Source organism: Saccostrea cucullata, unplaced genomic scaffold, assembly GCF_032062105.1.
Source record: "Saccostrea cucullata isolate Sc308-1 unplaced genomic scaffold, CSIRO_AGI_Scuc_v1 ctg3950, whole genome shotgun sequence".
Classification (NCBI taxonomy): Eukaryota; Metazoa; Mollusca; class Bivalvia; order Ostreida; family Ostreidae; genus Saccostrea; species Saccostrea cuccullata.
The window spans coordinates 1-14,727 of NW_026931900.1; the positions used below are offsets into that span (position 1 = coordinate 1).

The 14,727-nt window shown below is 32.6% G+C and overlaps 1 protein-coding gene and 1 long non-coding RNA gene across 2 annotated transcripts in view; both read right to left on the bottom strand.

The window, feature by feature from the left end:
* Nucleotides 1-3,965: 3,965 nt before the first annotated feature.
* On the bottom strand, nucleotides 3,966-6,250 carry LOC134233970 (uncharacterized). Its single transcript, XR_009985095.1, has 3 exons — nucleotides 6,131-6,250; nucleotides 5,618-5,748; nucleotides 3,966-4,010 (listed from the first exon to the last, which is right to left on the bottom strand). It is a non-coding gene; the product is annotated as an uncharacterized LOC134233970 (long non-coding RNA).
* Nucleotides 6,251-13,811: 7,561 nt separating this feature from the next.
* The window catches only part of LOC134233969 (ryncolin-2-like), a 32,526-nt gene continuing 31,610 nt past the window's right edge, over nucleotides 13,812-14,727 (bottom strand). The window contains exon 6 of the mRNA XM_062716020.1: nucleotides 13,812-14,056. Within this exon, the coding sequence (XP_062572004.1) occupies nucleotides 13,812-14,056 (245 nt within the window). The remainder of the gene's footprint in view (nucleotides 14,057-14,727) is intronic.

The window sequence follows — 14,727 nt, forward strand, 5'->3', positions numbered from 1 at the left end:
TTAGCATTCCATATAAACAAAAATGAAACCTTTGATGAAAAATTCTCTCCTAAATATAAAATGTAGATGAACTTCTTTCAAATTGGATGATGTCATTTTTACATGCCAAAAAGAAACTAATGCAACTAAACTAAAAAAGACAATCATTAAATTTTACAGAAAATAAAGGAAAATATCAAGACAGAAAGTCCAGGAATTGAAAAAATTCTACAGTTATCATCTAAAGATGTATATGTTTGGATTCATTTTAAATTCATAAGCAAATGATATGCTGCCATTCAATCTTTCAAACTTAAAAAAAAATACTTTCATTTCTTTTGAATGAAGATCTAGAGGAGTCTTCCCCATGCAGATCTATTTATGAATGGGTTTTTCCCCTTGACCTTAGTTCAAAACTTATATTATTCCAACCAGTCTTTATCTATGCAGTGATAATAAAAATTTTTACAGAATTCTTAGGTATTACATAGTAAAAGTCTTTAAACATCCTTGTTGTGCATTTGATTTACATTTCCAATTCTTTCCAAAGAATATGCCATGTCACCCAATATAACAGATATAAAGTCTCTAGGTTATAACAAAATGTTAAAGTTTCAACATTACAAAGCTCATATTAGTAATCTTACCAACTGACTTTTACCCAGAAGAAAAATGATCTTAAAATCTATAGAAAATCTCCGATTCATTCTTAACTTATGATGTGAAGTTTGTAGGTTACAAATTATTTTCAGGGTTAGGGTTAGGGTTAGGGTTAGGGTCGATTTCAACTGGCGTCGGAATTTCATAAATATTATGGATTCTGTTGAAAATTACGCCAGACGATGGGCTAGATATGAAAAAGAAGACATTGACACCTTGTCAGAATGGATTAAATGTATCAGATCCATGTTAAAGTCACGTATTAAAAGATTGAGGGGCAAAATGAAAACCATCTATCCTTCTGTGTTCAATAAACCAGAAGTGAAAAAAGAATTAGATAGATTACACGATCAGTACGTACTGGTTCCTGCCGACAAAGCAGGTAACAACATTGTCTTCGTTTGTAAGGCTCATTATATAAATTGCATTCTAGAAGAACTTGGATTTAATTCTACAAGTGGTAATCCTACTTATACATATACTTCTCTTTCTAAGGAAGAAATTCTTCAAAATCACCTGTCAGTTTTGAATACTTTTAATATTCCACAGAGCCAAAATGAATTTGAACTACCTTATATATATTGGATTCCGAAACTTCATAAGAATCCTTACAAACAAAGATACATTGCAGGTTCCAGTAAATGTTCAACCAAGCCTCTTTCGTTACTTCTCACTAAAATATTGACAGTAGTGAAGGAAAAACTTCAAGAGTACTGTACAACTATATATTCAAGAAGTGGTGTAAATCAGATGTGGATACTTAAAAATTCTAAAGAACTTTTGGACAATTTGAAATCACAAGACTTTACAAAAATCAACAGCATAAAAACTTACGACTTTTCAACTTTATACACAACAATTCCCCACGACAAATTAAAATCCAGGCTTTTTGGTATCATTGACAGCTGCTTCTTCAACAAAAATGGAACTCGTAAGTTTACTTACCTCGTCATTGGTCATTTGAAAAATTATTTTGTTAAAACAGATTCTGATTGCACACATAAGTACTCTGAAGTTGACATCAAGAAGATGCTTGAGTTTCTGATTGACAATATCTATGTGGTTTTTGGAGACCAGGTATTCCAACAATCTATTGGAATTCCCATGGGTACAAATTGCGCTCCGTTATTAGCAGACTTATTTTTATATTCATATGAAGCAGAATTTATGCAAAATCTTTTGCGTGAAAAGAAGAAAACACTTGCTGTGGCCTTCAACTCGACATTTAGATATATCGACGACGTATTGTCAATTAATAATGATAATTTCCATTCCTACGTCGACACGATATATCCTGGTGAGCTTGAGATAAAAGATACCACAGAGTCCGACACTTCTGCTTCATACTTGGATATTTTACTAGAAAAAGACACTAATGGTAATCTAACAACCAAGCTATATGATAAACGTGATGACTTTAACTTTTCTATCGTCAACTTCCCTTACTTATGCAGCAATATACCTTCATCACCTGCATACGGAGTATTTATATCTCAGTTGATTCGATACGCAAGAGCATGCTCTACGTATGAACAATTTCTTAAACGAGGTAAATTATTGACAAGCAAGTTGATGAAACAAGAATATCAACAGTCTCGTTTAAAGTCATCATTTCGTAAATTCTATGGTCGATACAATGACCTTGTCAGCAAATACAATTTATCATTGAATGAAATGCTGACTGACGTTTTTCATACCAATTGTTAGTCCATTATTTATACACTGAATTGACCACGGATTTCTTCCGTTATTTCCTGATTATGACAACGAGCACACGGCGGGTGTGACCGGTCGGCAGGGGATGCTCACTCCTCCATGGCACCTGATCCCACCTCTGATGTTTCGGAGGTCCGTGTTTGCTCTGCTCTTATTTTGTATATTTGTTTAATGGACGTTGAGATTGAATACTGTTCGTTATTTCCATATCCTTCTTTCAAAAGTAGTTATCTCAATAATCGCATGCTTTGACCTTGACAAATGTGTCCTTTAAAACTATGTGTATTACTATAAGCTGTTATGTGTAGTAAGCATGAAGTATATGAGATGATAAAAATATTCAAGATATTGCATCACAGATTACTGGGTAACTGCATCTTGAAGTGGGATACTAAGGGACCTTTATCATATTTCAAGTTTTAAATTTAAAAATAGGGTACAATACACATACATATATACACAAATACAATATATTTACAATTCCAGGAAAGTAATAATTACATTAAATCTAGCATCTGAATATCTGTGTAATTTCTAGGGGGATATAGAAATAAGATGCAAAATAAAAGGTTTAAATGTATACTTCTCATACATAACAACTGTCTTCAATATGAATTGGCAAAAAATAAAAGTCACATTTAAATACTCTGAAGTCCGTGAGAATTAATTTTTAAAGAGCCCATGCTATCAGAAAATCATATTTTCTATACTTATTACAAAATGTTGAAGTTATTGCAAGACTCATATCAGTTATCTCAGTGACTGGTTTTTATTCAGGAGAAACATGATCCAAGATTTCTTAAGAAATCTCTTATTCATCCTATTCATTCTTCATTTATGTACTTATGATGTGAAAGTTGTAAGTTACAAATTATTGTCAAAGTAGTCTTCTCAATAATCTCATGCTTTAACCTTGATAAAGTGTCCCAAACAACAAAGTGTATTCCTCCAATCAGTCTTTATGTAGTAAGTATGAAGTATATGGGATGACAACAAATATTCAAGATATTATTGCATCACAGATTATGGGACACTTACATCTTTATGGGGGTCCTATTGAGACAAATTTTAAATTCAAAATTAAACATGATACATACACAAACAAAATATATTTACAATTCCAGGAAAGTTAAATAATACCATTAAATCCAGCATCTGGATATCTGTGTAATTTCTAGGGGGTTGTAAAAATTAGATGAAAAATAAAAGGTTTAAATGTGTAATTCCCATACATAACAACAGTCTTCAATATGAATTGGTAAAAATAAAAGTCACATTCAGATACTTTGAGGTCAGTGAGAAATAGTTTTTAAAGAGCTCATGCTATCAGAAAATCATATTTTCAATACTTGATTTGACTAGATCTCAGTTTGATAAATGATTACACTTTATCCATAGTCAGTGTCTGACAGTAAAACATACAATCCTGGGTCCTTTCTTTGTCATCCTGTATAAACCGCAGTCTATGATCGTACTGGTTAAATTCGATGGAAATCATATTTATGTTCTTCTTAAATCCTGCATCCTCTTAAGTTTGGTTTTCTTGTTTCAGTGTTCCAAGAGAGGATATTCTGTTGGTCTTTGCATAATCTGAGAGTCTTTCACCTTTCTAAGAGTAGACATAGATCATTTCCATAACCTCTCACTAGAGAATCCTGAAAAAATAAAAAAATAATGTCTTAGTTGAAAAAAAAAATGTAATGTAATATAAGCCTGATGGAATTCTACATATAGACAAAAAGGGTATAAAAACAAGTTGTAACATAAGATTTTGACTTTTCATATTAACCATGGGTAACACCTCTAGTAAAGAAAAGAGTAAAGGAATGAGTAAAATTCAGTTTGGAAAGAGAATTCTTTCAGAGAAAGATGTAGACAGAGGTATACCAGTTAAAATAAAAAAGATGGCACTATTGAGATCATTTCTCAAGAAGAATATAACCAATTATGTCCAGAAAAGGGTGATCCTAATGTTATCAGAGATTACATAGAAAGACCCTTGATTGCAGAAGAAGCCAATGAAGAATATAACCATTTATTACCAAAAGAGGGTGAGAATTACTTGGATTACCCTGAAAGACCTTTGACTAGAGAAGAAGTCAAGTTTATAGATGATAAGGGAAAACAGTTGTCAGAAAAAAAAAGATTGTTAAAGACACATGTTTTTTAGCCCACAAAACCATTGGAGATACAAGGATTACAAGATACAAGGATTAATGGAGGAAGTCCAAACTGAACTCTTGGAAGACATTAAGGCTCATTATGAGAGTAACTTTCCAGTGTTTGTTTATTACAAAATAATGTATTCTTATAAAAAAAAAGAAAAGAAAAGTTTTCACTTTCATTTGTTGTGCCTTTGACCATTTAAATTGACCTTATGGTCAAGATTGTGATATATACACTCTGATAATCATCTATGATGTCTCTATGATGTTTACCTCAAAAGATTGAATCAGGGTATTTGTGTTCAAAGAGCTGAAGAAACTATACAGACAGATCTAAGATGTTGGAAGCATACATATTAATGAGGTTAAAGGAGATATAACACTAGATTATTAAAAAGAAAGAACACAAACTCATAGAAATGATATTGAAAGTGCCTTTTATGAATAAAGTGTCATGCTCCAAGGTATTATTTTTATAAAAAGGAGAAGGATTACAGCAGTCCCATACACTCATAAGAAGATCTTGGGTAGTAGAAACACCAGGAAATTTTATTTCCACACAATCAGATCATCTTACATCAGTTATAAGGTTACAATCTTTATACATAGTCAAGAGGGTCATTAAGATTTCTTTTCTGGTCATCCTAATGAGCCACATTATAGTATTCTTTCTCTTTGATAGAATGTTAATATTAAATGGAAAATTCAGAATTCATCAGCAATTGAAGTCAAAACTTCCTATCTTCACCAATTATGCTATTAAGGAAGCTGGGGGTTAACAAATTAGCCATATTTAACTTATTCTATAAATATGCTATCTTCAGCTGTTAACTATCATTTGGCAAAGAAAAATTTCATACATTTTAGTTTTAAAAATTTGATCATGAATTTTTATGCCTTTTCTTCTTCTTCTAAAGGATATCAATAGAGTTTAAACATGACCATGACCACCAAGCCCTCTTTATTTAAAAAAAAAATCATATATCATTTACTTATCAATTCAAAAATATAAAAATGCATATGTAAATAAATAAATAAATAAATAAATAAATAAATAGATAAATAAAAATTACAATTGTATCTCATTGAAACTTTACCTTCAAGTTTGATTGTTTCTATGTTGGTTGACTAACTATGTATTTCCAAAGGAATTTGGGCAGACAGGCTGAACTTCATAGAGAATGGATTATAGATGGTTAGGAATAAAACATATCTTCCAGGTTGAGGACTGTATAGAAAATATAATCATTTTGTTAATATGACAAGGAACTGCATGAAACATTGCATGTTTAAATACAACATGTACAATACCAAAAAAGATCATGAAAATATTTGTTTTTAATCTCAAAAAATTGTTTTTAACATGAACTCCAGATGAGAAAAGTTCATCATGTTATCTATAGATAATAAACAAGCACAACTACTGTATTAATATCATAAATAAAATGATTATCAGATTATTTATTTAGACGCTAAAAAACTTACTATCTTTATGATATTGATTTCCATTATCAGATGTTTTTTATCCATTTTTTTATCCATTTTAAAATAGAAACATTTAAATAAAACAGAATTAAATAAATTAAAATGATATCTCATTGAAACTTTACCTTCAAGTTTGATTGTTTCTATGTTGGTTGACTAACTATGTATTTCCAAAGGAATTTGGGCAGACAGGCTGAATTTCATAGAGAATGGATTATAGATGGTTAGGAATAAAACATATCTTCCAGGTTGAGGACTGTATAGAAAATATAATCATTTTGTTAATATGACAAGGAACTGCATGAAACATTGCATGTTTAAATACAGTGCTAAAAAGTTCATGAAAATAGTTCATCATGTTATCTTTAGATAACAAAAGAAGCACAGTTACTGTATTAATATCACAAATACAAAATGATTATCAGTGTAATTTTTAAACACTAACAGACTTTCTCTTAACAGCATATTCAATTTTGTTTAATACCTGTCAGTACAGCATACAAAAAGATATTAGCATATACAACATGTAGTCCTACATTTTTTGAAAAGCTCATTACTAAGAAACAAAAGTGAAAATGAAAATATATGTATGCTATATACCACATATCTAGAATCAAAAACAAGGATAAACCTTTTGTAGATTCTTACTTTTTCTTTTATTACATTCCTTATAGATCACAATTTAGTAAGTCTGAATTCCATGGGTAACAGACATAATGAATTATGACATTATATCATAATTTATGCAAAAGGACTTATTAACAATATGAAGTTTCCTTAGTATATTTTAGACAAAATAAGACTGTGCTTATATGAATGTTAGAGATATGAGATCACATAAGAATTACACAGTAATTAAATTAAACCATATAATCATGGTTAAATGCAAAGATGACCTTCGTAGGAAAAATGTAAACAAAACAAAGACAAACTTACCAGAATTATCCAATTATATGCCCAATTAAATAATCCAGTGAAACAACATCTTAGCTGATCCTGAAAAAAAGCATACAATATTCAGTGATACACAAATTAACCTCATTTTACAAAGGAAGTAAAGCAACAATTGACAGACAAACACGACAGAAATGTAAAAGATACCATATGTATTTTACCAAACTTTAGTAAACATTTTTTCTGATTTAAATTCAATCACAGAATGACCCATCGTAGTAATATTAAATACACTCTGGGTTACATGCAAATTATACCTTACATGAACTGAGAATAAATACCCCATTTACAATCATATAAACTGAATTTTACATAACTAATTACTCTTTTAACTGATGTCACCATTAGTATGTCAGAATATTCAGGGTGTAAAAATCATGCATATTCACTTTTAAAGTACTCAATATATATTTTACATGTTGATGTTTGAAATCACTGACTAAATAAAATACATACATGTATATACATGAAGGTTTAAAAAAAAGGGGGGGGGGCACACATGTTTATAGATTTACAGAGATGCTCAGACTGAGTTTTTCCCACTTTCATTGGGCCACTGTTGCACCAGAATGTAAAAATATGAGTGACAAATAAGGCAAAAGATTCTGTATATTTCATTAAAAAAGATTTGAGACAAAAGATTCATTGGCATAATATGATCTGATTGATTATCTCCATATCCTTCTTTTGGTCACTGTGATTAAAGATTCATAGAAATATTAGAAATAACAACTGAGAATATCACTTTAGTTGTTTTAAAAGCATGTATCTGTATTTTATAAGATATGCTAGGAGTCTCCTCATAAGAATATTTAGAATACTGATCCAATAAAAGGAATGTGAGACAATATGATCATAACTCATGCAAAAAAGATTTATCAACATTTTAAGGATCTTTTAGTGTCCTAGTGTATTTCAGGGTAAACAATGGCAGTGTTTATATGAATGTTCTAAACATAAGGTATATAACACAGTAATAATGAATAAATACAAAGATGACCTTCATAGAAAATGTATAAAGAAAAGTTTGTTAAAACTTACCATGTAACCAGGTAACTCAGTAGAGTAATATTCATTAAATAATCCAGTGAAATAACATCTAGGCTGATCCAGGATTCAGCTGTTTAGAACTTTCTTGGAAGAAAAACGGTAGAAAATCAGTTTTGGTACTGAAATCCATAGGACCATACTGTTATTACATGAAGTCTCAAGCGCTGTGAAAGTCTGTGTTATTGTGTCAAAATAAGCAGTCATCGCGGCTTGTGAAGGACTAACATGACGTCGCTGCCAAGTTTATGACGTCACAATGCATAGGTAAGTCTATGGTATGTTTTGCACACGGCCCCCTTACAGATGATGCAACAGGTATAAAAACGCAGGTAAAACGTATTGATGCACAGGGCCCTTACAGTAAAGGTATATAAACCATGTGTGTTTTTTGTAATTGTTTTCAGTAAAAAATCCAGGTTTTTATTGTTTTGAGGAAATCAGTTTGAACCGATTAGGCTAGGCTGGGTAGACTGTGAAGCGTGACGTTATAATTAAATTCTTGAGTCGCTGACAAAATCGTAGTAGCAGCGTATAGTATATAATGTAAACACAGTGTAAACACCCCCGTATTTAGGGGGCTATATGTACTGAATTGACCCGGCTATCCCCCACAGACCCCTAATCTGCACTCCCTTGACCCACCTATCTCCCAGGGGCTGCACTCCATTGACCCGGCTATCCCCCCAGGGGCTGCACTCCCTTGACCCGGCTATCCCCCAGACCCCCAATCTGCACTCCCTTGACCCAGCTATCCCCCCAGACCCCCCAATCTGCACTCCCTTGACCCGCCTATCCCCTAGCCAATCAGAATCCAGCATTTTTGACCTCATTTGCATAAAAAGTGCACTCAGTTGAACCCCCCATCCAGACGCCTTATACTACTATTCTGTTTGAGTGTAACACTATCGTTTTCGGGCGATATTTCAAGAGGAGTTTGGTTTGAGCTTTTGCAATGTAATTTTATAGCAAAAGTCCCTAGGACCTTTCTCACCCCTCTCAAATGGTCCCGCCCCGTTTGTTTTATTAGTTTTTATTGTATTACATGTCGCTATTTTTAGCACAGGGGCATGAAGGAGAGTTATGATGTATTAAACAGGTTCTCGGCGGACTTTATATTCTTATTACATCTATTAGAACTGTTTAATAAAGGTTAAATTAGACACCATGCATTGTGTAAAATTTTGACAATATTGAACGTGAATATATACATGTATGTGACTTCATCTTTGCATATAATTTTCGTCAATGTACAGCAGTTCCGTGGTGTAGTGGTATGTCTCTCACTTCACATGTGAGAGGTCCCGGGTTCGATTCCAGGTCGATCCATTTTATTTTTTTTTTTACTAAATGATAGCATTCAGCATGTGAAATGAAAAATTCATGAGGTCTAGCTTGTACAAACTCATCATTACAGTGTGATAAATATTCCATATAAAAAGAATCTTCTATACACATAATTAAGAATAAGCAATCAAATCTTTATATCCATATTGACATATTTTATATGCTTTAGTATACATGTATATATCAAATAATTCTACAAATTCAGTCAGGGTGATCCGCCTCCCCCCCCCCCCCCCTTCCCCCGAACTGCGCATGGTTTACTTTTTCCCTAAGCGGGGGACACAAATTCTCTGAATTAGCTTGTTTTGTAGAGTATAAATACCAGGGCAGATCACTCTAAATGCAGAAAAATAGCAAAGAATCAGAACACTTCAGTGCGCAGTGTACAGAGGGTTCTTAAGAATTTTACATCAGCTCTGACATTATTTTTAGATCTACCCCTGTATTTTCACATGCTTCACTTTATTTGTTGGAACGAAACACAGATGCCTACAAGTACACAGTAAGATTTTTTTAAATAAGGAAAAAATATACAAGGCAGCCTATAGGGCCTATATGTACATGTATGACAGGACTTGTGTTAGAGAACTGATATACCGGTAGCCTACCTTGTTACGGTGGCAAATGAACACCCCATATCACTGCTTTGTTTAGATCATACTGTATATCTAGTCCTTTCAATGGCCAAGATTTTGTTGCATAATAATATAACTAATAATTACATTTTTTAGATACAACTGTTTGATAGTTTTGTAATGTTTTATGTATAAAAATGTTTTTTGATTTATTGTCATTTATTGAAGGAGTGTTGGATTTTTTGTACCTGTACCTGTCACAGGTAATGTTTTTGTGACTTTTTATATGCTATTATGTATTGTGCACTTCTTATGACTTTTATTCTTTATATGGGAGTTGATTATTTTTTTTATATGAAATTTGGGCAGGCAGGCATAAAAATAGCCATCGGTGGGCAAGGAAAAAATTTCCTTAGATATTTTAGGCTGAAATTCACAATTCAAATCAGCTATACGTAACAGTTAAAGATATAGTTTCTCCGTGCGTCTGTTTTTCGTTCCGTCAAAATTACCCAGATGTCTAAAATGAACTTTTCTAACTTGTTTTTCAAAACGTCAACTTGTTTCTAAGTTTTTATCAGATATAAAACCTTGTGGTCATTAAGGTTTATCAAAAATCAACTTTAGATAAAAATCTTTTCTCCCCTGGTGTTTCCAGATACCCGTGTTTTCCCCAAATGCTAATATTAATAAAAAATATTTAGGATTTTCGTAACCCAAATAAACACAAAACTTTTACAGATTACAAAATCTAAACTACATTACATTATGTTTTATAACACTGCAGTCTCTAATGCCTTTACAAGAGGCCAATGGGCTACAACGCTCACCTGAGTAACTTTTGCCCTTCTGTTCATTACCAGATTTTCCCCATTACCTATTGTTGCCCCAACCTAACCCCCACCCCGGATGGTCATGGTTTGAACAATTTAGAATCCACTTTACCGCAGGATGCTACCACATACATATTAGTTTTTCTGGCTTATTGGTTCTTATGAAATATTTTCCTATATATTTCAATGTAAAATTTAAGATTCAAATATTGTGGTCCCACCCACCCCTGGGGTCATAATTTGAATAATTTAGAATTTACACTTCCCCAGAGTGCTTCCAAATAAGTTTAATCTTTTCTGGCCCAATGTACCTTGAGTGGAAGATTTTTTTTTTGGATATATTTCAATGTAAAACTTTGATTTCCAATTATGACCCCCAGGGTTCATATGTTTTACTATTTTGGCCTAGTGATACTTCAGGAAAAGATATAAAAACATTTCCCCCTATATATTGAAATGTAAAACTTGGATTCTCAATTGCGGCCTCTACTATCCACACTGGTTAAGATTTGGGCAATTTAGAATCTACTCTACCCGAGGATGCTTCTGCATATTTTTCAGCTTTTCCTGCCCTGTGGTTCTTTAGAAAGAAATTAAAAGATTTTTTCCTACATATGAATTGTAAACTTTGATTCCCTGTTGTGACATTATCCTACCCCCGGGGGTTATGATTTGAACAATTTAGCATCTACACTAGCCAAGGATGCTTCCAGAAAAGTTTCATCTTTTTTGACCCAGTGGTTCTTTAGAAGAAAGTTTTTAAAGATTTTTTCTATATATTTCTATGTAATGCTTTGATTCCAAATTGTGGCTTCAGGGTCATGTTTTGAAAACTTTAGAATCTACGCCATCAACGAATATTTTGCATAGGTTTCCTGTAATCTCCCATTGTAAGGTCACTGGACCTCTCTATTAAACAATTCAAACTCCCCTTTACCCAGAAAATACATTTTAGTAGATTTGATTAAAATTGGCCCAGAAATTCTTGAGAAGCAGTTGAAAATGCGAAAAGTTTATAGACGGACGGACTGACGACGGACAACAGGTGATCAGAAATGCTCACTTGAGAATTCAGCTCAGATGTGCTGAAAATTACATAATACAATTTTTACAACATTGTTTTAAAAACTGACACAATTCAAGTCTATTTTGTACAACATTAATGTAGTATTGAAGCATTGACTAATTATAACTCTTGTCTGTACTACATTAATGTGGTAATATAAAAATGTCTGATTACAAATTCTTATTTTTACAACATTTAATGAATCACTCTCGTCTGCTCGGTATGCCAGGGAATAAACGATATTTGGAAACGCTGAGATTTTGTCTTTTGGAAAAAAAGTCCAGTATACATAAATATCCTTTTGCTTCCATCTGTCGTTATTAATACTGGCATTCCCAACAAACTTTCCTATTTACAAACGTGAACGTGATTCCTTATATTTACATTAATTTGTAAACAAGAGGTCCAAGGGCCTTCTCAGTTGCCTTAGTATAATACAATTTAGATGATCTATAGAAGTTTAAATTAAACTGTTGGATAAAGCTTTATTATCCCAAAACAAGAAAAAAAGGATGATGAGGATCAACGAAATAATGAGTCTAGATCTCAGTGACAGCATATAAAATAAATTCCTCTTGCCCCCATTTATCACTATCACCCTGCAGACTATTAACAAAACAATAGTTTTTCTATTGTTTCGAACTATCAGAACTATGCACTTAATTGAAGATCAATTTGATATGAAGTTGAGAACCCCCCATCCCCCAATGGAAAAAAAACAGACATGATTATTCAATTGAATGTTCGTTACATACTAACAAGGAGCTGAGAAGAATATTTCAAAGATTTGATGAATTCTTGCTGTATAATAAATAATGCCCCAATATGACACCAGAGTATCTGAGCCTGAGGCCAAGGATTTCACAATCTCGGAAGAAAACCATACTCAACATAACTAAAAATTCGTTAGTCTTTATAATAGAAAGCAGGAGAAAAGACGATGTTTGACGAAATAATGCACTTTCACTAAATAATCAATAGAGCCCCCCCCCCCCCCCTCTGCTAAATTCCTCTTCATGGGTCCACAAAATTCAAAATTTTAGAAGAGGCATCCTTGATCATTGTAGCTATGTTTTTGGATAGATTGATTTATTCAATGGGACAGAAAAGAAGGTTTTCAAAAAAAATAATGCATTTCCACTATACGATTAACAGCCCGGTCCTATAGTACCAGACCCTCTGTCCCTTGGACCTTGAAACTCAAAACTTTGGTAGAGGACTCAGTGTTTTTTTTTACAATCATGCCAACAGTTTGATTACTTCATACAAAAGGAGTAAAGGAGAGTTTTAAATATTGATTTTTGGTGGATTGGGTCCCACCTCAAAGGCTCCTTATGGAGTTCAAGAGGTCTTATCAATAGGATAGATTTGTTAAGGGGCATGGACACAATTTCAACTGAATTTTTTTTTTACTATATGTAATGTTTACAATTCCTATAATTAAAGCAGTTCTAATGATCAGCAAAATTTTTAACATCATAATATCAAGGAACATTCAATTTACATTTTTTCGGTCACTTATAGATGAAAAATTGATATAACAAACAGTATTCAGGGTTACGATTCATAAAAACAATACCGTTATGCCAAAAATTGTTAGATTTGGTGCATAAGTTCCAGGGAAGAAGGTGAATATGTCAAGTCGAGAAAAAAAACACGATTAAATAAGCCAATGTTTAAGTCTATAATATCACAATTAAGAATTCAAAGATATTATATGTAAGTATTTAACTATGGTACATGTGTATGTAACTATCTAAATAAAAATTACAAGATAGAATTCAATTGCATTTTAAAGGCCTTAACTCTTTTTACCTGATTTTCTCTGAAATTTAGATGTAGGGTCTTTAATAATTACCTTGTTTAAATAAAGATTTATTTTGAGTGAGTAGAAAATCATACAGAGATGCTAAAACTCTTGTTTGTAACAAAACTTGACTATCAACTTCATCATAAACACATCAGGATTTATGATATATTAACTCTAGTCTTTTCGTCTGATCATTATCTTAGTCTGTTTCAATGCTTCCAATCTTTTCCAGTGATTCCATATCGGGTATTTCCAGTCAGACAAGGCAGACTGTGCATACAGTCCGTTCAGGTTTGTCGAGTGGCTGTCTTTGTACCACCAGCCTCCGTAAAATTGCATAGCACAGTTGCGTGTACTCAAGTCATTGTCCTGGTCCTTGGTACTAAATTTCACTCCATTGTGATAAGCCAAACTGTCACCTATATATATATATATACATATATTATAACAGTAACTTGATCCGAAGGGTCGTATCACGTCGAGTTGACAGGCACGGATCATCAGATCTAACGAGACGCGAAGCGTCGAGTTTGATCTGATGATCCGCGCCTGTCAACTCGACGTGATATGGCTCTTCGGATCAAGTTACTGTTATAATGATAAATTTATTATATACCTCCTTATAACTAGCAAAATATAGCAAAATAAAACTTTAGAAATCAAATATATAATATTAATCCATAAAACAAAGCATAATAACAAGGGACGTTTTAATGCGCAAGAAAAATAACGTCATGTTTCTGGATTACATTGTGATACATGTACGGTTTGGACGAGATTCGTTGATTTAAAATTAAAACATTATGGTAAAACATGACAATTTTTCAAAAAATGGGTCGACTACCAATAGACTGTTTTCCCAAGCAATGAATTGTTTCCATTTATTACTGATATTACATACCTATTGCGTTAGGGAAACATATTTTAGTCCTTAAATCACTAAAAACGAATACTTATTTCCCTCAACTGGACATCTAAAACCTTTAGAGCGGGAACATAGTCTGGTAGTCTGTGTTTTTTTTCTAAGGGAGGGCTTCAGAAAAATAGTTTGAAAACCCATCTGAAAACAACTTTTAGATCAGGCACGTAG